This window comes from Photinus pyralis, unplaced genomic scaffold (genome assembly GCF_008802855.1).
Source record: "Photinus pyralis isolate 1611_PpyrPB1 unplaced genomic scaffold, Ppyr1.3 Ppyr1.4_LG3a, whole genome shotgun sequence".
NCBI lineage: Eukaryota > Metazoa > Arthropoda > Insecta > Coleoptera > Lampyridae > Photinus > Photinus pyralis.
The window spans coordinates 19,346,040-19,370,020 of NW_022170509.1; the positions used below are offsets into that span (position 1 = coordinate 19,346,040).

The following is a 23,981-nucleotide window of genomic DNA, read 5'->3' on the forward strand; positions in this document are numbered from 1 at the left end:
TGGAAGGTCTTCCTGAAGTTCAAAAACTTCGTAAAATCCTTTTGAAGGACCCGGGGCAAAAGGTGGGGACACGGAGGCTTCCATGCGGCAGATATACGTCTACCGCGGGTGAGGCACTCACTTGTTTCCTGGAAACAAACTTTCCACGCTCTGGGGACTACTTAACTTCGGACCCACCAAAAGGAACTACTCGGGTCGGTGTAAGGCCGATCAACTGGAAGGTAGCTTCCCGGGAAGAAAAGGAGTTTCTAGCCGCTTCCCACGCATACATAAACTCTATCAATTGATCTCATCTTTGGTGAAATAAAACCCTTTTGTTAAAAGCAATATGATCTTGAAGGAGAGAAGTTTCTAAACCGAAGCGTTCTCGAGAAGGCGCAGGCAGCTTTCCTCTTCTAAAAGTCGTGCGGTTACCAGCTGAATTTCTCATGTTTTTTATCCAAAATCGGCTCAAATCTCAAAATTTTCAAAATCCGTTCGATATTTCAAGTACTTCGATCAGTTTTCCGAAACGGAGAAAATTCTCGAGTATTTTTTTATGCTCTTATGTGGTAGTTTTGGGGCCGTCGAACTGCGGTAGAACGCTCTTCTGGGATTTTTAAGGAAACCTAAACGCTTTCTGTTTTTTTTTACTAGAAGTGTCTAGGCTTTTTTTAGGCTCCGGAAACCACCTCCCCCCCCCTCCCCAAGTTAATTTGAGGTTTCCATAATTTGATGCTAACGTTTTATACGACATATGGCGTAAAGGAATGAACATTCTTGTTTTAGGCTCACTTTCAATCTAAACTTTTGATTTATTTGCCGGAAAAGTCCGCTCGTACTTCTATAATTTACTAAGGCGGATTTCTCGCAAACTTATTTTAAAATGCGTCACGTACAACACTTCCGTACTGATAATTTGCGCGGTTTTTCGAATTTGGTTATTCACAGCCATTGACGAATAATAGACCCTCTCTACTTCATCCCTTCTTTTTAAATTTTACAAAACCCGCCAACAAAATGTTAGGTTGTTAAAGCGGCTATTATTAACCAATCGTTTCCTTCACCGAATCACGCGCTTATAAGGACCATCAACCAAAACCCAACACATTTGAAGATTGTTTAGTTCGCGCTTCTCACGCTGCTTCATGACACCACAATGAGTAGTTCTGATTCGGCCATTTTGGCCACGTAAAAGACATTAAGATTGTGTTATCGCCCGTCCGACTGGCGTTGATGAACTTTTCCCAGGCAAATGACCGATCACGACTCATCCGGTCGCCATATTCATTAAGAATCTATTGACTTTAAAAGATTTTCCCCTTGGGCTGCCCCTCTCGGTATTCCAAGTGCAAGGTTCTATTATTCTAGACTCAAGATTCAGACTTTACGGTTCCTGATACAGGTTTCAGATCATACTGAGTACAAATAACAAAAGAAACTATCTTTTTACTAAATAACATTTAACATTTACTTAATATCGCATAAAAGCGCAACCCCTCTAAGCGTCCAATGTCTTGCATTGTAGTCAGTCTCAAAGTCGATCGATCCGACGTACTTCTGATCGGTCCTTTGCGGCTTGCGATAAATCGGACATTCGTACAACTTCGGATCCTTGCCGGCGGTCGTATTGATCGCGTAGATGTAAATGACGGGCATCAGCTCGTACAAGACCTTAGGCTTGCTCTCTATCAACTTTCCCGTTCTTCGATCGAGGCTCGCGCCTTCCAAGAACAGACCGTGGATGTAGACGCCCTCGGCCGGCGCCTCCTTGATGTCGTCCTTGTTGTAGCGCGTGATCAAGTTTTGGAGCACCACGGAGTCCAAAGCCCATCCCTTGTGCGCTCTGGTCACGTCCTGAAAAGCCAGAGTGAGTGCGTGGAGAGGAAGAGAGCCGAACCTGTCGCATGGCGGTTAGAAAACCTTGGGGGTTGAAGAAGCCCGTCATCCAAAACACGTACGGCTTGCCGTTGTTGCACCACGTGCGGAATTGGCCGTCTCTTTCTAGCAGCTCCGTGTACCAGAAACCCAAGGTTGCCGATTCCCAGGACACTTTCAGCCAGCAGTCGGGAATGCGAGCGTCGTACATTGAGTCGAGCGCCTTCCGAAGATCGTTGCTCATCACGATCGTACCGTCGATGGCCAATTTCAGGTCGGTAAGGGTCGATCGCACCTGAAAGTGATTGTAGAATTGTAGGACGTGGGTAGAAAAGGCTCCCCTCCCGTTTTTCGTCATGGAAAATCCCAGATCACGACCTTTCACCATAAAACAAGGTCACCGTGAAATCTCCAGACCAAGTTACGTGTCCGGGAATCCTCTTAACGAAGGTCACGATCAAAAACGTGTCGTGTTGATGTTACCTGTTTAATGACTTTTTGGATGCGGTCAATTTCTTGGCGCAGGAAAATGTTGATGGGCAATAGAGGGCCCATGCGCTGCAAGGCGTCTTTGACCTCAAAGCTGTTGTACTCCTGCGGCAACTTATCCAACATGTCGTTGGCCAAGCTGTAAACGATACTTTCGCGCGTTTCTCCTCCCCCGCCACCCCCCTCTTTCGGCTGCACGTTGACGATGGTATCCAAAATGCCTGCAATCGATCAATGTAGGAATGGATTGAAAGTGACTTAAAGACCTTTAATGCTGTTAATCTGGTAGGTAATGTCGGCGTTTCCATGCAGGCCGAATACTTCGGGTATGTCCGCCGACGGTAGCCCGTTGATGTAGTCGATGTAGCCCTGCAAGCTTCTGGTTTGTGGCACCTTGTACCCCTTGTAGAACTCGAAGCCTTGCCGCAGGAGGACGTCGCAGAACCAGACCTGGGTGAACGTGGTCAGCAGGCGTTTATCAAAGTCGTCCGTGACTCGTCCTCCGTACTGAACCTCGCCCAACATGTAACAGACAGTGGGCCAGGAAACGCCCTTTTTCGGGTCCATGTCGTCCAAGTGGTTTTGAATGAACTGCACGCACGCCGCGAAATCGGCTTGATTGAATTCATACGGTACGTTCCAGCCGAGCGGGCCGAACTTACGCCGTTCCTGCACGACCGTATGCAGAAATGCCACGGCGTACAACAATGGCGGCCACTGAGGCTGCGTGGAATAGTCCAGGAAATCCTGGCTGATACTTTGATAGGTCCGTTTCAAACTTGCACGAATTCCCTGAGGTGGCTCGTTCGTGAACTTAATCGACATCTGTAGAAGACCAATCGGAAATTGTTCGTGCACTTCCGTCGTCAGCCACAAGCGAAACGACTCCTCCAATTTTTCGCCATCGGCAATCATCGTCATGGCTTCCGAGGCGAACGGTAGCGACAAGTGTACATTCTGAAGCAAGACCCAGCCGCCTCCTTGCATCGCCGTATCGATCATATCGCGCGCCACCACCTCCTGCCCTTGACCCATCGAAACCGCCTTGATCGCTGCAAGTTTGCATTACCGCCCCCGTTTCGAATACCGCCCATTCCTTACCTATGTCTTTACTCTTCGCCAGCGCGAGAACCTGGGGCGACGGATCCGAGCCAATCGATAAAATGCATATGAGCGGAATTTCCGGGGAAGATTCGAGCCAGGTCTGCTCCAGGTCCAAGATCGGCGGCTCCCCGTACTGTTTGCCCAACGAGTCTGCGCAAACACTCTCACTTCTTGTAAAAATAACGCGAGTCTCTCACCCATGATGTAATTTCGGGCCTGCGACAACGTCCGATCGGGACTCCAAGACCTCACCAACAACAACTTCCGGAAGACGTCCAATGACTTCTGGTAACCGCACGGTATCTCCTCCTCCTCCGGCCTCTCCTTCTCGTACCAGCTCCTCCACTCCTTCTCATTTTGCTCGATCTACAAACCACAAAGAAAATATCGGTAAAACTGGACCTTCTCTCACCTTATCCAGAACGTCGGCGAAGATCCGATACTTTTGGATTTCGACCAAATTCAGCCAGGTAATGTCGAGTACCCAACGGAACGGCTTCGGGCGAACCCCGTTGAGATCGAGCGAGGCGCCCCCCTTGATGAAGCTCAGGAATTCCTCGTGCGTAATTACGGCCTTGTGCAGGTCGATCTTCATCGCCATCATCAGCGTGAACAGCGCCTTGTGGCGCTCGTACAGGCTTCTCTGTGTAAACGCCCACACCTCGTACGTCAAATACTTCAGAATTATGTTGATCCTCTCCTCGGTATCGGCGCTCTTAGTCGACTTCGTGATCGAGTTATCGAAAATACCGAGAAACTGCTTCAGCGAGTTCTGGTACATGACGTTCACGTTGCTCATCTCCACTATGAGAAAGTAGAGGATCGACCCCCGCGCGGCGACCGCCCTAAATTCCTCTCGCGCGATGTTGATCTTCTTCTCGGTCACGACGGAGACCGACAACTTTTGGTTGACCTCCTCGGAGGTGACCTTCGTCACCTCCAGCACCTCGATTAGCTCCTCGTCGTCGACCAACGAACCCTGCGTCGAATTCAGACGGCTCAGCAGGTTCGTCTCGAGCTCCTTCATTCTGCACTGGTTTTGCATTACCGACTCGAAGAGCGCGACGCGCTCGTCCTCCAGCTCAGTTTTCTCCATCAGGATCACCCTCCCCAACAGTTGGTCCTCGAGACCCAGCATGGTTACCGTAAAATCGATGATGGAGGTTTTCGCGCTTATTTCCGGCGAGTACGGGGGATTGGGGAGCTTCGTGGTGATGTACAGCATGAAGCCCTTGAGGACGTCGCACTCTTTGTCGCCGACTATCACCTTCTCTATCGAGCCGGATTTGATGAAGTTCTTCTCGAGCACGTTGTCGAGAACTGGGTCGAGATCAACGTCGATATCTTCGATTAGAAGCGGGCGGCCTAGCGAGAGGCAGTCCTCGAGGTGAGTGCGGAAGTACTTGTGCTCTAACGTGGTGAGTTGGAGGTTGTTGTTCGCCTCCTTGTTTTTGATCCACATTTTTCCCTGAGTTTGGGGATCTATTAGGAGCGGATACGATCGGGCTTTGGTGACGACGAGGGCGTTCTGCACGGAGAGCTCGTCGTTTGGCAGTCCCTGCAGCGTCCACTGGGAAACGGTGTTGCTCTCGACGAGCATGTTGATGATGTTCAGGTTGACAGTGTAGGGAATTTCGCGCGCCTCCAGGTTCTGCATCCACGTTTTCACCAGGTTGTTGCGGTACTCTTGGTTGTAAGGGCCGCAGTAGGATAGGAAACCGGTCGCCAGGAGAACATCGCCGACCAGCCGTCCGAGCTGCGCTTTGAACTCTTTGCTCTGCTGCGTCCAGCGCACCTTCTCGCCACCGAGTCCGTTGATCAACGTCGTGGCGGTGTTCATTTTTCTAAGGCAGGAGTTGGCGGCGTCCGTCAAACGCTGCTTCTCCATCACGGCTTTGTCGTATTGCTCTTTGACTTCCCTCAGGGATTGCTCCCGCTCTTCTAGTTGCCTTTCCGCTCCCGCCAGGTCTTCCATGGCCACCTACACACGTAATCAGTAGTTGACCCACCCAAACGCGCTTACCTTCAGTCTCGCTTCTTGCAACGTAAGGTTTGCTTTCAGTGGAAGCACCTCCTTGTTAACGCCATGGAAGAAGGCCATAGCCTTAGTCCACGATAGTAACCCGGCGACGTCTCCGCAAACTCGCTTGGCCGTATCCATGTTGTAGTCCTCCATTTCAAAGTAAGGCTGTAAAAACTCGATCATCTCGTCATTAATGATATCCTTGGGGTAGTTCTGCAGCTGGAGCAGGAAGGTCGTGGACGCCATCATCTTGAGCGAATCGGCCCAGGAAGGTTTCGGGCTGGGAGCCGCCGTGTCCGCGGTTACAGGCAGCAACTTTCGCTGGAAAAGGATCAACACGCAGTCCATGATTCTCATGATCAGGTGGGGCGGTCTTCCCAGTTTTCTGACGGTCGCGATGTGCGCGGGTTTAATCGTGTTGAGTGCCGCCTCCGCCTCTTCCAGTGCCGGTTTGGCCGCCTCCAACTTCTCCTCGGCCAACGCCTTCTCTACGGCAATCGACGATACCAAAATTTCGGCCTTTTCTTTGACGATTTGCACTTGGTTTTTTACGGTTTCGGCTTGGCTCGCCCGTTCGGTCACCTCGGTCAGGACGGTTTCGGCGCGTTGCGACGCCTCGGCCAGCTCCTTTTTCATGGCGGCGAGTTCCTTCTTTAATATCTCGACCGAAGCGGACGCCTCGGCGAGCTTCTCCAGGCCGGTATCCATTCTCAACGCGCCTTCGCTTAGCTCCTCCCGCTTGCTCTGGTAGATGCTCTTGTAGCCGGCGATGAAGTTCAGGTACGATTTGGGCGTGACGTGGGTCGCGCGCCTGAACCTCTGGAAGTAGTCGATGGAGGTCTCCGTGACTATGTCCTGAATCGAACCGAGCGCCACTACCAGGTCCTGCTTCACCTTATCGGTGCACGCGATATCGAAGCTGCTCAAGAAGTGAGTGGCGACGGAAACCAAGGCGTCTTTGGGCCACGGCTGGAACCAATCCAGGGTGCAACCTGAGATTAGGGCCGGAAATCTCATGGCACGACTGCGGAATTTTTCTCCGACCTGGCGGAGGATTTTGCAATTAGGTTTTATCTCAAGTTCCCCCCCCCCCCTTCTCTCTCTCTTCAAGAACCTACGACCGGATCGTCTGGCAGAGGGATCGAACATGGATGTTTGGAGATAGGCTGGGGAGAGGGGGGGGGGGCGATTGGGCACTTACGGGCGAGAAGCAGAGGACGACGTGCAAATTCTGACACGTCCTGTTCATGAAGTATTCCATTACGACCTCCGCGTTGAGGGTTCTTTTCGGATTTTCCCTCCTCATGATCGGCGTGAGCTCCTGGACTATTTCCGACTGCTCGTCCTTTGTGAACAGGTTTGAGATGACGCCCGAGGAGAGGATGTTGTTGAGGTACTCCAAGAATCCCTCCTCTTTGATGTCGAGGTCGGTAAATATGAAGGTGGTGCCTTTCGCCTGGCACCCGCACGATCGATACAAAGCCTTGATGTCCTCGAGGAAGTTGGCGATGTTGTATGAGCGTGTCAGTGCGATTTGGAAGCTCTTGTATCCGGCTATGAACGTTGACAGTTTCGTCAAAGATTGCTTTCCGCTGCCGCCGACGCCTGCGCAAAGATAAGACGGATGGGGGAGACCTGGTGGTACCAGATACTTACCGACGAGCATTACGTTTCCACGCGGATGGCGAATCACTCTCGAGATTTTCACGAGGTGCAGCATGGCGTCGGGGAAGAACACCAGGTCCATGCCAGAGCCACGCACCATCTCATTGAACTGAGCCAAAAACATATCCAAGCGCTCCCTTAGCTCGTTGTCGTCACTCACTGGCTCGTAGACTTTGGGCAGCTCCATATCGGCCTCCTCGCCTTCTTCCCCCGTCGGCTCGGGCGCGTCCCTGCAGCCTCACCATAAGCGCGCGTACCTCCCGCCGAACTTACCTCATGAAATCCACAAAGACAGGGTTGGGCAACGACATCGTCCGGTACTGCGGGCCTAACTCCTTCTCGATCATCGCCAGAATATGCTCGTCGAACCACGCCTTGTCCTCCATTATGGTGAATCGGTCCGAGAACACCCGCGTGCACTCGTGCTTCCACAATATCATCAAGCAGCTCTCCGACTCGATCACAGTCGACAAAGTTCCCACCATCCCCTGCCAGATTCGGGACAAGTCCCGTAGCGAGAAGACGTAGTGAAACTTGGCGGGCGTCGGAAGCAATCTCGCCCTGGTCACGCTCCAAAGCAATCTAGTGATCGGCACTAAACGCTTCACCAGGTTGCGCACATCAACCGCGAACCCCCGCTTCACGTTATAATGTCCCTGGCCGATGACCCCGAAGATCTTATCGATCGAGGCCTCGGTCGGCAAGGGGCAGTTCAATATGCAGAAATGACGCTTCAACCTCGACGGTATGTCGTTGCGGCCGCCGCCCGGATGACTCATCGCCGCGACAAACTGCAGATCGACGACGGCCGTAAACTCGCCCGGTTTCTCCAGGCTGTAAAACCCGCACATGTCCATCGTCTGCCGGACAATTTCGTTCGTAACCTGGTCGCCCCAGCAGTTGATCTCGGGGAGGTTAATGTCGTCGATGAACGCTATCATTTTTTTACCGCCGCCCGGTCCGAAAGTGTTACCCATCCGCTTCTCCACGTAACTTTCGATGGTCTTCTGGAATTGATACGGTGACGTCGCGCTCGAGAAGTTGAACGAGCGTATGAGATAGTTCTCGGGGTTGGCCTTCTTCATGTAGGCCTTGATCATCACGGTCTTCGCCGAGCCCTGCTCGCCGATGAGCAGGACGCCCTTGGCCTGCTTCGCGATGACCTCGATGAGGTAGTCGATGCGAACGTTATCGGTGATCGGTATCAGGATGCTTGCATAGTCAGGGGTCGCCAGTTCGGGGTAGACGTAGTTGGTGACCCTCGTGCTCCACAGCTCCCACTCCCCGCTCCCGTTGACGACGTAGTCAAAAACTGTCGCGTTGACGTTCCGCGAGTTATTGACGGGCAGATCGAGGTTTTGCAGGTTCTCCTTGAGGAAGGCGTCGAACTTGGCGCGATCCTGCGTTTCGAGCAGCGAACCCATGCCCCACGTTAACGCGAAGACGTAGAGCTTGGATAAGTGCTCGGCGGTGAGTAGCTCGACCGGTTCCGCGCTTTTCACCGTTTCCTCGGCGAGATCGTCGTCCATGTCGCCGTGATCCGACTTTGACGCGGAGACGTCTTCGGTTTCTTCGACCTGCGCGGGCACCAGGCCCTCCAGCAAGTTCAGGATTTGCAAGGTGACGTTGCATTGGAGAACTTCCATTACCGGCGAAAGGTTTTGGGTGAACCAAGTGTAGAGGGTGCTGAAGGATGCCTGAAACACCGCGTCAAAAACCTCCTGCTCTTTGACGCTTCTCGCCTTTAACCAAGCCTGTACGACTGGCTTCCAGGTGAGTCCCGATGAGCTCATGTAGACCATACCGTTGCGCGAGACTGTGGCCGGAGATGCGTTGTCAATGTTGTGGGGTTCGAAGATGATCTTGCAGGTCGGCGCCATGGATAACCGGTCGCCGTTCGCCAAAGTCAACGTTTTATTGTCATCGAGCACCGAGTTGAGGTTCTCGATCCAAATACTGTCGACCGGCCCGTCGAGTACAAGCCAGACGTACTCGTCGTCTCGCAGCTTTAAAGTTTTCCTCCAAAGAGCCGAGAAAATGCCGTCGGTCCAATCGTTGGTCGCCACGTCCAGGCGTCCAAACATCTGCGACGCAGTGATCGCTTTAGGATTCATGCGCATTTCGCGGTGGGCGGTGCCTAACTGCGTCAGTGCCTTCATCAGCGTACGGATGCAGGTGGTCTTCCCCGCGCCTGTTGGTCCCAACGTCATGATCCCATGCCTCACCCTCTGAGTCTCGTAGAGCTGAAGGAGGAGACGTGAACGAGGTGGGGCGGGGGAATTCAGCTCACCTGAATTAACTTAATCTGCCAAGCGGCGTGGTTAACCAAAACGGCCTCCTCAACTTGCGTACTTATGGCCTCCTCCAGTTCGGGATAGGCGGTCTTCTCCAAGCTTTGAGTTGGGAACAGATCCGAAACTAGCGAGTTAAACAGCGGCTCGTCCTCGTCAATCAGCTTTGACAGGTTCATGTCGCGCAAGACCCGCATTACGATCGTGCTTTCCCCGTCCTTTTGATTGACTCGCTTCACCGCCCCCAGGGTGCGCAGTACCGAGAGGATGTTGCGCAATCCGAAGTCATAGTGCACCTGCTTGGTGAGCTGCTCCTCGCACAACTTATACAGGGTGTAGAATTTCCGCGCCAAGGTTATGTTCTCCAGGAACCCGCAGCTGGCCAGCTTGACCCTTATTATTATCTGCCTGTCCGGTACCATCATGGAAACTGTGCGGAATTGTATCTTTAGGTTCTCGGGTAGCTCCTTGCGTCCCGCGTATCCGGGATTCTAAAACTGAACATGAGTAAAGGCCTTACAAGGCGGGACGTTACCATGGTGATGAAAATTCCAAACTCCGTGCAGAGTTCGATGGTATCGCCGTCCGTGAACACGAACGACTTCTTCTTCTCCTTTTTGGCGCCCAGCACCACCGCGACCTGTTGGGCAGCCACCGACAGCACAGGAAGTTCGATGCGGTTAAACTCGTCAAAGCAACCCCACGATCCAGACTGGGCCAAACCTACCGCCGGAATAGTTACCGTCCGGCCACTAGGCGTCGCACTCACCTTTGTAGATCCGTCCCAAACCTCGATAGTCCATTTGGTCTGAGCAATTGAAGACCACGACGTACTTCGCCAACGTTTTTCCCATGTCTTTGACTGTCTCGGTCTTACCGGTACCGGCGGGACCACAGGGGGCGCCACCCATGCTCATCGACAACGCCTGAGCTAACGTGATGTAACACCTAAAACGCCAAAGTCACCCCCTTGCGTTTCTGTACCTCCCCCTATTCCTCCGGTACTGGAGGGGTGGTGGGGGGAGGGGAATAAAAATGTTTTTAATAATACTCGCCTGTCCGTCAAGGGAGTAATCACCAATCGATCCGTGCAGCCCAAATACTCGTTCTGGTACGAAAATATGACGTCGGTAATTACGATCAAGGTCTTGTCCGTCTCCTCCTTGAAGTAAAACCGGCACTGCTTCAGCCACTCGAAGTCGTGCACGTGCCTCACGTTCATCCGGCACAAAATATCGAAAATATCGCGCTGGTGCACGTGAATGGTGATCAAAGTCTCGAACTTGGTGCGTTCGATCTTGGTGAGGTCCTTCGTTGTCTGATCGATGAGCGTATTGAGCAGCTCCAGGAACTTGTTGTTCGTCTCCGCCATGATCTTCTTGTCCATTCGCGCCTGCATCAGGGCGAGCTCGGCGTCCCTCGTCCAAATCATCTGCAAGCCGAGCAGGCCGATCTGGGCCGGTACCTTGTCGAGGAAGAAGAGCAGGTTGAAGTTTGTGTCGTTGATGTTGAGGTTCGCCTGTCGTATGATCGAGTGGAGGGAGACCTGGGAGGTGACCAGAAGCTGCGTTAGCCAAGTCTCCACGCTGCCCTCGGCGCGGACCGCCTTCTCGAGGGGTATCACCTCGTGTTCCGACGACACGATCGCGGTCATTTTGTTGTACTCGATGTCGTGAAACTTCACCCACCGGGTGTTGTCGAAGATCGAGAGGAGGTGGTTCTGGATGGTGTGCGAGTCGGAGGCCTGCCCGAGGATCTCCAGCAGAGCGGGGTCGGAGACGAAGAAGAAGCGCGGGAACATCATGCGTTTTCTCTCCAGGTAACCGCTGAGCGACTTCTGACAGAGCTCCAATTGCTCTTGGAGATGAGGCAGCAGCTGCTTCAGCAAATCATCGCCGACGCAGCAAGAGACGACACCGGGCGTCTCGTGAGCCCTCTGCATTATCTTCTGCCACGACTTGTCGATCTTTGAAAACCGTTTGGCCTCCTTCGGCAGTTGCTTGGCGATGTCGCCACCGACGAACACCGCCTCCAGGTAGACCCACATGTTTTGTACCAACAGCCACCTTTCCAAAATTTCGTTGGTGTTCGAAAGATCGGTGACCCACTGCTGGATTTGCTTGCGAAACGGCGCGTTGTACCTGTTGGACAGCAGAGAGCCGAGTATCATGAGACTGTCCTCGAGTTGCCCGATTGTTTCCGCCGTCGTGTCGCCGCGCAGCAGCAACTCGCCTCGATTGTTGAACGTCATAAAGGTCAGCTCCTGTACCGACCACTCGTTGGTCACCTGGCGGAGTTTCGCCTCGATGTCGCGCTCTTTCATCGCTGAAATACAAATATCCTACGCCACGGATAAAGGGATCGTTTCGCACGCGCTCACCTCAATATCCTCCTTGTGCTGCAGCAGGGGCGCCTCCAAGATGTTCTTCAAACAAAAACCATCGCTCTCCAGCTCGAACGTGTACTTCAACGAATCCATTATTCGCTGCCAATGCCTCGGCTTCATCGCCTTATTCGCCATCAACTCCAGCAGCGGGCACATGTCGTTAAAGTCGTCAATGGTCTTCTTAAGCGCGAAGAAAGCCGGCCACTCCTTGAGACCCTTCGGCAACTTCCGGCACCTATTCTGAAACTCCATCAGCTCGTTATTGATCTCCTCAATGTTAACCTCCCCCCATGGAATGTCGTAGTAGCTGTTCACGCGATCGATGACATCGTTATACAGCTTGTAGAGCTTCTGAAGCAAATTGAGCTCCTTGCGTATCTGGGCCATCTCCGGGTAGTCGGTGGTGGGCAGCCCGAAGAGCTCCTCGCCGCTCTGGTAGGTTTGCAATTTCCTCCACATGCCGTCGAAGCGATTCTGAAACAGTATGAGCCGATCGGAGGCCTCGCGAGGCGCGAGTCCCGGCTCCATGGGCCCGGCGTCCCGGTACTCGTTGCAGTAATCGATCTTGTCCTGCTTGAAGTTCGCCAAGTTCGTCCTGAGCTCCCCCTGAAAGTGGGGCTGCATCGCGAGCAGGTCCACGTTGACCTTGAGCGCTTTCTGCATGAGCTCCGTCCAGGTGTAGCGCAGATTGTCGACCTGCTCGAGCACGGTCTTCTCGACGTTGACCTCGTAACGGGTCAGGATGTTGAACGCCTCTTCGATCGGTTCAATTTTCAACTCCATGTCGACCTCTTGCTCTCGGATTTTCTTCAGGGTGTCCATAATTAGACGCACGTCGTCCAGGTCGCGTATCGACTTGTCCAGCTTTTTTGCCATTTCGTTTATGACGGCGTAAACGTAGTCCATTTCGCGACGGTACTTCTTCTTCATCGCCATCCCAATTCTGAGAAGCGAAGCGGTTTAGTAGGTAGCGCAAGACCCGGGTGGTAACCTACCTCTGGGTGCAGGATTTGATCTCAATGTTAAGCCCGTATTTGAGCCTTTCGGTTGATATCGCGAGGAAAGTGCCGATGTTGTGCATATCGGGCTCGATTGATAGACGACTGTCGAGCTCTTCGTGTTTTTGCAGCGAAGACTCGAATTCCGACAAGCAGCAGTTTAGAAGTTCGCGCTGTGACTTTTCGTTGCGCCACAACATGTTGTACGGTCGCCATTTTGTTAAGAAGTTATTTAGGTCCTAAGAAAGTTTTCTTTATTTAGCAGTCGACTGTAGATATGGATAGGCACAAAGAAATATCTACCCGTGATAGCAACTTATTTCATGTGAAGTTAGCAATAACCGAATAGCACTAGATTTCAATATTGTGCAACGTATGCCAAAAAATCTACTCTATCTTTGATGCTATGTTAGTGCTATTTGGAGTCCAACCACCATAAATTTTTGGGTATTTAGATTTCATATATCATTTTGGGTGCAAATTTATTTTTTCAGTGATTTTCGCCTACCAAATTTGCTTTTTGTCATTTTTTGAGGATCAAATCAATTTTTCCTCTGCCAAATTCACAAAATTTGATTTTTTGCTGATGTGTAAATTTCAAGATATATATCTTCTCAGCAATTTTTGGATAAGTTCCGGTAATTTTCCGGAGGAAAAGTTATTATCCGTCATTTTCTTTGCAAATGGCCACCTGGTTCTCACAGCCATTCAATAAAACCTTTAAGAATCCTTAGCTTTCTATACGAGCTTTTAATATCAGTATTTTGGAGAGCTTTTAGGAAAAATGTTAGAAACCCCTAAGGTCTATGACAGTCTTTAACGGCCTCCAAGTCTCCAACAATTACCAAAGTCCATAAGAGCATTTATGAAACCTTTGTGGGCCCCCAAAGGTTTGTAGGGGTTATAAAAGACATAAGGTTCGAAGTTTTTTTGAGATCGTTTTCTGCCCTTAAAAGAGATTTGTGTGTCTTTGAAGCTTTTAACATTTCATTAATGATTGAGTGTCTCGAAAAGTTTTAAAAGTCCGTACAGTGATAGGCCTTTAGGACCATTGAGGTCTTGATGGAGAACGTAACACCGGGGGGTCTGGAACACCCCCCAGCATACGCATTTCAATATCGGTTTACCTCTAATCATCATCGTTATCACCATAAGAACATTCGTATACTCATATAAATACACTATTCGTTTACTGGGGGGGTATTCCATACCCCCCAGACCCCCCGGTGCTACATTCAATGATTTCTTACCGAAAACTAAACTTAGAGTGGTCAAACAAATGGTTTTGGTGGAGAACGTAACATCGGGGGGTCTGGGGGGTATGGAATACCCCCCAGCATACGCATTTCAATATCGGTTTACCTCTAATCATCATCGTTATCACCATAAGAACATTCGTATACTCATATAAATACACTATTCGTTTACTGGGGGGGTATTCCATACCCCCCAGACCCCCCGGTGCTACATTCAATGATTTCTTACCGAAAACTAAACTTAGAGTGGTCAAACAAATGGTTTTGGTGGAGAACGTAACATCGGGGGGTCTGGGGGGTATGGAATACCCCCCAGCATACGCATTTCAATATCGGTTTACCTCTAATCATCATCGTTATCACCATAAGAACATTCGTATACTCATATAAATACACTATTCGTTTACTGGGGGGGGGGGGGTATTCCATACCCCCCACCACCCCGGTGCTACATTCAATGATTTTACCGAAAACTAAACTTAGAGTGGTCAAACAAATGGTTTTTGGTGGAGAACGTAACATCGGGGGTCTGGGGGGTATGGAATACCCCCCAGCATACGCATTTCAATATCGGTTTACCTCTAATCATCATCGTTTATCACCATAAGAACATTCGTATACTCATATAAATACACTATTCGTTTACTGGGGGGGGGGGGGGTATTCCATACCCCCCACCCACCCGGTGCTACATTCAATGATTTCTTACCGAAAACTAAAACTAGAGTGGTCAAACAAATGGTTCTTGATGGAGAACGTAACACCGGGGGGTCTGGAACACCCCCCAGCATACGCATTTCAATATCGGTTTACCTCTAATCATCATCGTTATCACCATAAGAACATTCGTATACTCATATAAATACACTATTCGTTTACTGGGGGGGTATTCCATACCCCCCAGACCCCCCGGTGCTACATTCAATGATTTCTTACCGAAAACTAAACTTAGAGTGGTCAAACAAATGGTTTTGGTGGAGAACGTAACATCGGGGGGTCTGGGGGGTATGGAATACCCCCCAGCATACGCATTTCAATATCGGTTTACCTCTAATCATCATCGTTATCACCATAAGAACATTCGTATACTCATATAAATACACTATTCGTTTACTGGGGGGGTATTCCATACCCCCCAGACCCCCCGGTGCTACATTCAATGATTTCTTACCGAAAACTAAACTTAGAGTGGTCAAACAAATGGTTTTGGTGGAGAACGTAACATCGGGGGGTCTGGGGGGTATGGAATACCCCCCAGCATACGCATTTCAATATCGGTTTACCTCTAATCATCATCGTTATCACCATAAGAACATTCGTATACTCATATAAATACACTATTCGTTTACTGAGGGGGTATTCCATACCCCCCAGACCCCCCGGTGCTACATTCAATGACGTCTTACCGAAAACTAAACTTTAAGTGGTCAAACAAATGGTTTTGATGGAGAACCTCAGGAAGAATATGTTTCAACACTTTATTTTTACTTTAGAATTTTGTTTCAGGATAATAAAATGTGCCACAGAAGAGGATTTGCTTTAATCTTGTACCAGGAGCATATGATCTGTGAGGAGGTGCTTGTTATTCTAATGCAGAGTACGGGTGGTCTTTGGTATCACATCAAACTTTTGTAAAATATCTCTGATTTCAGGAGAACATGATGCATCCATCACCCACAGAAATACTTCAACACTTTACCTTACCTTAAACGTTTTCAAAATGTTAACGGGGGAATGTAATGTACTAGGAGGTGTAGAAGCTGCTTGTAAAGTTTGTCTGGCTACTGAGAAACCACAATAGATCATTTTATAAGCTGAAGAGAAACGTTTTACCAGCTTGCCATCAATTAAATTCTTACAAATTCTTTATCAGGAAAACAGGAAAATGTCTGCCTTTAATGCATTTTGGAACATTTTCGTAAACATTTTTTGGCTACTAGGAAACTACAACAGACGGGAAGAAGGAAAAATGTTTCATAGTCTTATACTCTCCTAATACAAGTCATGAAAATTCGGCAAAATCTGATCAATAAACAAAAGTTGTGTATGGGCAAAGAGTGTTTTGTGATACAACTCATACCTAAAATTTGTCTGCAGGAGTTGAAACAATCGTTCAATCGAAGTTAAACTGAATTGCGTTTGCGTTTCTCTGAACACTTCATTATATCCTCTGGGCGTAAGATTTTGGGGGTAGAATTTTCAGTTAGTTTAATTTGTTTATTTTATTTAATTTTCACCCTATAACTTTTGCATCCTAATTAAAGCAGGCGATGTATTACCTGCATTTGGCAGTATTTATTGATCTCAAGGTATGATTTAGGTAACGTATCGATTTTGATTTTGGAATATTTAAATTTGGCGCTTATCTGAGCACTTTTTCTTGTCATAAATTTACGCAAATTAGGCTTTGAATATACCACCGGTTGCTCACTCTTGCAATGTCTATATCAGGAGAATATACTGTGCGGGGAGGTGTTTCTGTTTTTAAGCATAGTTGATAGACGGAATCAAATGAACACAATATTGCGAACTTTTAATATAAACTCACCAATCACGTACTGACCTGTTTCATATTCTGGGTGCACGTCGACAGTAACGAAAGCGTCTTCACCACCTCCTTGTTTTCCATAACGTTATTGTAAAAGTTCCTCGCCTGAATCGGAAACGCGGGCTTCTCCTCGGTCGTCAGCCGGTACAGACGCCTACGCCTAGTCCTAAAATCTTCTTCCCTGCTCTTAACGCCGTGCTTCGACGATCTCTGTTCGGTACAACGAGATACAATTTCCAAAAGCGTTCGTTGGTGGCCGACCAATTTTTTCCACTTTGACTTCTTGACCGGCGTCTTGCGTAATGTGTATGTACAAAGCGTTGGTGCCGTGTTTTTTTTTTTGGGTGTGTGGGGAATGATGCGAGTTTATAATATATACAGTGTGTGTTCATTTATATATTTAGAATGCAATTGTGTGTTTAAAAGGTGGAAGAAAAAAGATTATGATTAATAAAACAGGTTTTAACAAAGGTTACGGATACTATTAATAGATGGCGTGGTGAAATTACCTCGGGTTTTCCGCCGGTCCACTGCCCCACTCCCCTCGAAACCGAGGTTATGAACTTGCCGGCCTGAACCAACGCGTCCTGTACGTCGTCCAAGTTCGGCTGTATCGCCACTTTGGGTATCATAAGGATGGAGTTTAGAACAAAAACAGGCGACCAGACGCCATCTTCTGTTAAAGAATGGTACTAATCTCGTTATTACTAGCGGTGTACGTACCGAACTCTGTAAAGCGTCTCCTGAGAACGTCCAGAGAGTGGCGCGTGATCTTCGTCAGGACGTCGACCACTTTGCGACTGTAAAATCGTCTCATCTCGCTCATCGCCCCTTTAACTGTGTCTTGGAGCGCCCTCAGAAGACCACCGCCCACTAAAATGTGCGGTTTCTCGAAGCACTCGCACACTAGGCTCCAATCGGCGGGCTGCTGAGTCGAAACGCTATCGGCGTCGATCTGACCTTCGCCCTGGACGTCATCTGTAAAAGCTGTTCAGCGTGTAACCACGCATGGGGGCGCACTCACCGTCAAAATAGAAGACTTCATCTCCCACGTACGTTGGGTGCCTCTGCTGAGCCTTGCGCACCAAGTCAATAATCTCCTCGACGGCCTCCTCAACCATCAAACTCTTGCGATGCAAGTCGGTAGCGGCCAGTCGACAGACCGTCTCCGTGCGCTCGCAAAAGTCCTCCAGGCTCCACGGTTCTTCGTCCACGTCGGGTAGCGAGTGAAGCGTGACCGTCTGCATGGCGGCGAGGACCTCGAGAATGCGGTTTGCGTAGATGTCATGTGTGCGATCGACCAAAACTTTAAACGCGTCCAATCCGCCGTTCACGCCATCCACGAAAGACTTCCAATCGCTCGACACCCAAGTCACCTCGCTCAAAGCCGGCGAAAGCAAGCTAATGTATCTCACCAGCTGCGGCAGAAGTAGCGGCCTAATCTCCTGCTTGACCCCGCGCATTACTTCCAGCGTGTTATTGATGAGAAACTACAAAGAGACGCCTGAAGATTACATTCGTTGGAGACGTCTCACCTGCAAAGAGTCCTTGATCAGCGTGAAATGGTCCTGCTTGGTATACAAGGTGAGGGCGACCATGGGCAGAGGAAGGTCCATTTTCGACAGTATGTCCGATTCTCTAATCAGTAGAGGGATGCTGTTGTGCAGGTTGACCTTGAAGGTTTGCGTTTCGGAGCAGATTGCTATCAAAGGTCTGCTGAGGCACTTGTCTACGTCCCATACCTGTACGTGATTTGACAGGCTAGTGAACAGGAAGAGCTCTCAATTCCAAAATTTGAGAATTCAAAGATTTTGGAATTTGAGAAACCCAAGCTTGGAACTGTTTGAAATTATGGATTCTACAGGTCACATTCTATAAGAACATTTTTTTTCCGGGTCGATCTGAGACAATTTTTTCTTCGGGGCTCAAAAAAAGGCAGTGTATAACCTTCCTTTTTTACCAAAAATCGACTGCACCAAAATTTCTCGGGAAAACACTTTTTCTATTAATTTTGGTGCGTAGAATCCAAAACAATTCGTACTTTTTCGATCAGACTTCTCAATCAAAAGTTATAGACTAGAAACCAATTTCAAAAAAAATTCAAAGGGCTGTAACTTTTGAACTAGTAGCCCAATCTTGGAACTGTTTGAAATTACGGATTCTGCAGGCCACATTCTATAAGAAAATGTTTTTTCCGGGTCGATCTGAGTCGATTTTTTTTTCGGGGCTCAAAAAAAGGCAGTGTATAACCTTCCATTTTTACCAAAAATCGACTACACCAAAATTTCTGGGGAAAACACTTTTTCTTATTAATTTGGGTGCGTAGAATCCAAATCAATTCGTACTTTTTCGACCAAACTTCTCAATCAAAAGTTATAGACTAGAAACCAATTTCAAAAAACAATTCAAAGGGCTGTAACTTTTGAACTAGTAGCCCAATCTTGGAACTGTTTGAAATTATGGATTCTACAGGCCACATTCTATAAGAAAAAATTTTTTCCGGGTCGATCTGAGACAATTTTTTTTTCGGGGCTCAAAAAAAGGCAGTGTATAACCTTCCTTTTTTACCAAAAATTGACTACACCAAAATTTCTCGGGAAAACACTTTTTCTTATTAATTTTGGTGCGTAGAATCCAAAACAATTCGTACTTTTTCGATCAGACTTCTCAATCAAAAGTTATAGACTAGAAACCAATTTCAAAAAAAATTCAAAGGGCTGTAACTTTTGAACTAGTAGCCCAATCTTGGAACTGTTTGAAATTATGGATTCTACAGGCCACATTCTATAAGAAAATTTTTTTTCCGGGTCGATCTGAGACAATTTTTTTTCGGGCCTCAAAAAAAGGCAGTGTATAACCTTCCTTTTTTACCAAAAATCGACTGCACCAAAATTTCTCGGGAAAACACTTTTTCTTATTAATTTTGGTGCGTAGAATCCAAAACAATTCGTACTTTTTCGATCAGACTTCTCAATCAAAAGTTATAGACTAGGAACCAATTTGAAAAAAAATTCAAAGGGCTGTAACTTTTGAACTAGTAGCCCAATCTTGGAACTGTTTGAAATTATGGATTCTACAGGCCACATTCTATAAGAAAATTTTTTTTCCGGGTCAATCTGAGACAATTTTTTTTTCGGGCCTCAAAAAAAGGCAGTGTATAACCTTCCTTTTTTACCAAAAATCGACTACAACAAAATTTCTCGGGAAAACACTTTTTCTTATTAATTTGGGTGCGTAGAATCCAAATCAATTCGTACTTTTTCGATCAAACTTCTCAATCAAAAGTTATAGACTAGAAACCAATTTTGAAAAAAAATTCAAAGGGCTGTAACTTTTGAACTAGTAGCCCAATCACTTCGGCACAAACTGACTCCCCCTCTCAGACCATTATTCTGCCTAGGTTTGTGCCGATCTCGTTTTTGACTCGTTCAGAATTGATACAGATCTCTCATTAAACTTCCAAAAAAGGAAAATAGTTTCAAAACCAGTGCCCAGCGAGCTGAGCGCGAGCCGGGCACAAACCTAGGCAAAATAAAGGTCTGATTGGGCGAGTCAATTTGTGCCGAATTTCCAAATTTTTGAACTTACATGCTGCGACATCCATATCTCAACCATATCTTTCTCGTAGCCCTTCAACATGGCCTCCGCATTTTTGTACCTCTTAGTGAGCTCGACGGCGGCTGGTAGCGTTTTCAAAATCGGATGGTCGGTCACGTTTTCCATAAGTTCCGACAGATGATACACCAAGGATCTCGCCCACTTAATTCGCCCTAAAATGCCCTTAAAAAGAGACGCGACGCAACTATTCGGCGACTTACCCGCAATCGGCGGAAACATCCGACACACCGGCGGATCGTCCTTCTCCTTCTTGTACATTGTAACGATACGGCTCACCTCCTTCTCGCAGTACTTCAGTATGCGCTCGTACTTGTTGTCCATGTTCGTTAGCGGAATCTTCTCCTTGACCTTCTCGAATTTGGAGAGGAACTTGATGCCCTGAGGCGTCTCCCATACGTTCTCGTAGTTGAGCTCGATGATGTTCGCGATCTCCTTCTTCAGGTCCTCGAGACGCGCCAGGAACGATTGAAAGTCGTTGTCGAACTCGGCGTTTCGCTGGTCCAAGTAGTCGTAGGGCTTGTTGACGATTATCCCTTCGGCCTCGTTGAAGCTCAAAACCGCCTCGTCTAGAGCTTAAGGGGGGGTTAGATGGGGAAGAAGGCGGGCGACCACTTACTTTCGCCCAGCAAAAGGCCTTCCATGCGCTTCTTGAAAAGCTCGCTGAAGTCGTCGATGATGTCGAACATTGCGATGATCTTTCCCAGGCGGTTGCAAAACGCGTTGAACTTGCCGAAGACGTAGTTTTCGGAGAAGTTAAAGGGCATCTGGTCGGGAATGAAGGGTTGGCTTTTGACGGTGTGGTACGTGCGCCTGTAGATCTGATTCAGCACGATACACTGGGTCAGTTTCTCTTTGACGAGGGCCCTGTCTTGCGACCAGATCGTCTCGTTACCTCTGCAGGTCACGTACTCCTTGCACGTCTCGATCATCTGGTTTGTGATCTTCACCATGAGGGCCGAGGTTCGCTCGGAGGTGTTGTAGAATTGGGAGACGCTGTGGATTAATCGTACGGTTTGCAGTAGGCCCAATATTGAGTCTTTCATTTTAACCTGGAAGAGGCGTTAGGGTGGACGGTTGAAGAGGGGGCACTTACGGGATCGTCCAGGTAAAGGGAGTGGCAGTTCTTTTCGAGGGCCTGTATGAACTTTGCGTTGTCCTTGGCCTCGTTGTAACAAAAGGTGATTTTCTGGTCGGTCTCGCGCCACTCCTTCATTACCTTGGAGCGCGCGAACTGGAGGCACATGATGGTAAATTGCACCTCCTGCACTTGGAGTTGGTTGACGATCTGCGAGAATGTGGCGCCACGTTTCTTCCAGTATTCCAGTTCGTCTTGAGGGCCTACAAGCCAAGTTGTAATGTGCTAATATATTCCATACCCCCCCCCCCCCGACCCCTCTATGATACGTTTACCCACAAAAGACCTGAAAACTCTTTTGAAACATTATTGGTTACTAACATTTAGGTGAAGAATGTAGAACAGGGGGGTCTGGGGGGTATGAAATACCCGCAGGAACAAGAAACAGTTAATCTTCATTTACCTGCGTACACTGGGGGGTATTCTATACCCCTAGACCCCCCGGTCATACGTTCACCCTCAAAACGTTCAGGCCTAAAAATCCCTTTGAAAAATAATGGTGTAAGTGCTAAGGGTACTAACATTTTGGTGAAGAATGTAGAACAGGGGGGGCCTGGGGGTATGAAATACCCCCCAGGAACAAGAAACAGTTAATCCTCATTTACTTGCGTACACTGGGGGGTATTCCATACCCCCCAGACCCCCTGGTCATACGTTTACCCCCAAAAGTTCAGCCCAAAAACATTTTTTAAAATGATGTTGAAGGTTGCTAACAGTACTAACATTTGGTGAAGAATGGTAGGAACGGTGTCTGCGGGGGTAATGGAATACCCCCCAGGAACAAGAAACAGTTAATCTTCATTTACTTGCGTACACTGTGGGGTATTCCATACCCCCCAGACCCCCTGGTCATACGTTTACCCCCAAAACGTTCAGCCCTAAAAACTATTTTGAAAAATGATGGTTGAAGGTGCTAAGAGTACTAACATTTTGGTGAAGAATGTAGAACCGGGGTGTCTGGGGGGTATGGAATACCCCCCCAGGAACAATACACAGTTAATCTTCATTCACTTGCGTACACTGGGGGGTATTCCATACCCCCCCGCGACCCCCCGGTCATACGTTTACCGGGGGGTCTGGGGGGTATTCCATAACCCCCAGACCCACCCGATCATACGTTTACCCTCAAAACGTTCAGCGCTAAAAACTCTTTCGAAAAATTATGGTGTAAGTGCTAAGGGTACAAGCATTTTAGTACAGAATGTAGAACCGGGGGGTCTGGGGGGGGGGGGTATGGAATACCATCTGCATATTTTTTGCTGAATTGCGGACTTCACTTTAAAGATGCAAATCCATTATTGCTTGAATGCTTTTGCTAACTTCACGCGAATCTATTATATCAGTACCCACCTGAGGAGTCATTCTCCCTACGAATCTGGTCGCTCTCCTTAAGGGTGTCCGAAAGGTACTTCATCCAATTCTTCACCCTGTTCTGCAAAAACTCCACTTCGTCAGGTTGTTTCGCCAGCTCCTTCAGTTGCTCCACGTTCAGGCCCGACACGAGCGTTCTGCCGTCGTCGAAGATATTCGGTTTGCCGCAGACCTCCTCGCAAACTGAAACTCAGGGTGAATCGCGGATTATGACTAAACCGGGTACCTTTTAGTGCGCTGCAGAACGATCTGAGTCCCGGTAGAAGTTGGTTTTTGACCATGGGGCAGTTGGAGGCGTCGTCCTCGCAGTCGTTGCTGGGAAAGGCGAGCGCCTCCATGAAAACGTGTCGAATAATGCGTTCGACCGCGGTTACCAGTCCGATTCTCTCCGCGTCGATTACGCCACAGTACAGGTCCTTGTGGAAGCCTTCCTCTGGGAGCTGTTTCGTTGTGTTAATTCGAAAGATGTAAATGCAAATTCCGGTAAGAGGATACTCCCAGCCGTCCGTGAGGAAGAGTTTCTTCTTCGTCACCGTGTTATGCGTGCGACTAACGCTCGTCTGCAGGGTGCGACTGGTACCGGGTTTGTTAACATCAACCGGCACCTCGACCTCCTCCTCCATGTCCTGGTAGAACCACATCAGTTTCGTTTTCGCGTGGGGAATGAACAGTTGGTTAATTTCGTCCAGCTGAAAGCGAGAGGGGCTCGAACAGTGTACAAGAGCGAAAGGGTACTCACCATGTTTCCCTCGAACACGTGGTCCATAATCTCGTGCCTGCTCAGTCCGGTGCCATCGATGAGCAGCTGAAAGGTGTACTCCAACCTGGGGTCCATCTCGCCCCTACGCGCCTTCCTCTCGCATTCCTCCCGCCGACGCTGCAACAGCCAAAGTTACACTCAGCGCGACCGAAAACTACAACCAAAATCGTCTCCTCGGACTCATCCTCCGTGCTGGAGTCCACGTCCGAATCGTTAACAATTCGCGGACCATAGACGAACATAGTTTGAGATCTGACTGAAAAGACGAGCACGCGATGGAATTACAATGTGATAATGCCTTCAAGTGCGATGTAACACAATTAGAGCACTTGCGTTCCTGGCACCACTTATTTATAACTGGGCGAATCGAACCTCCGCACAATTCGAGCCATTTCGTTGATTAGATGGTGTGAAAATGGGAATTTTTCCAATCTTCGATCGCGTGTCCTTTCGCCCTTAACGCTTTTTTTCTCGAGCAGT

At 48.7% G+C, this 23,981-nt stretch overlaps 1 protein-coding gene across 1 annotated transcript; it reads right to left on the reverse strand.

Annotated features, from left to right (window-relative positions):
* Positions 1 to 1,377: 1,377 nt before the first annotated feature.
* Positions 1,378 to 23,743, reverse strand: LOC116166252 (dynein heavy chain 5, axonemal). The gene is made up of 30 exons (XM_031481126.1): positions 23,663 to 23,743; positions 23,481 to 23,618; positions 22,968 to 23,430; positions 22,721 to 22,924; positions 21,329 to 21,573; positions 20,852 to 21,284; positions 20,436 to 20,807; positions 20,206 to 20,387; positions 18,153 to 18,359; positions 17,642 to 18,107; positions 17,341 to 17,595; positions 17,127 to 17,293; positions 16,633 to 16,911; positions 12,811 to 13,052; positions 11,810 to 12,758; positions 10,485 to 11,770; positions 10,199 to 10,377; positions 9,965 to 10,152; positions 9,429 to 9,920; positions 7,412 to 9,381; positions 7,130 to 7,368; positions 6,675 to 7,078; positions 5,474 to 6,517; positions 3,863 to 5,431; positions 3,648 to 3,816; positions 3,448 to 3,600; positions 2,613 to 3,398; positions 2,341 to 2,567; positions 1,880 to 2,152; positions 1,378 to 1,836 (listed from the first exon to the last, which is right to left on the reverse strand). Exons 1-30 carry the CDS (start codon positions 23,741 to 23,743, stop codon positions 1,450 to 1,452), a joined length of 14,049 nt encoding a protein of 4,682 aa, XP_031336986.1. The 3' UTR covers positions 1,378 to 1,449.
* Positions 23,744 to 23,981: the final 238 nt, after the last annotated feature.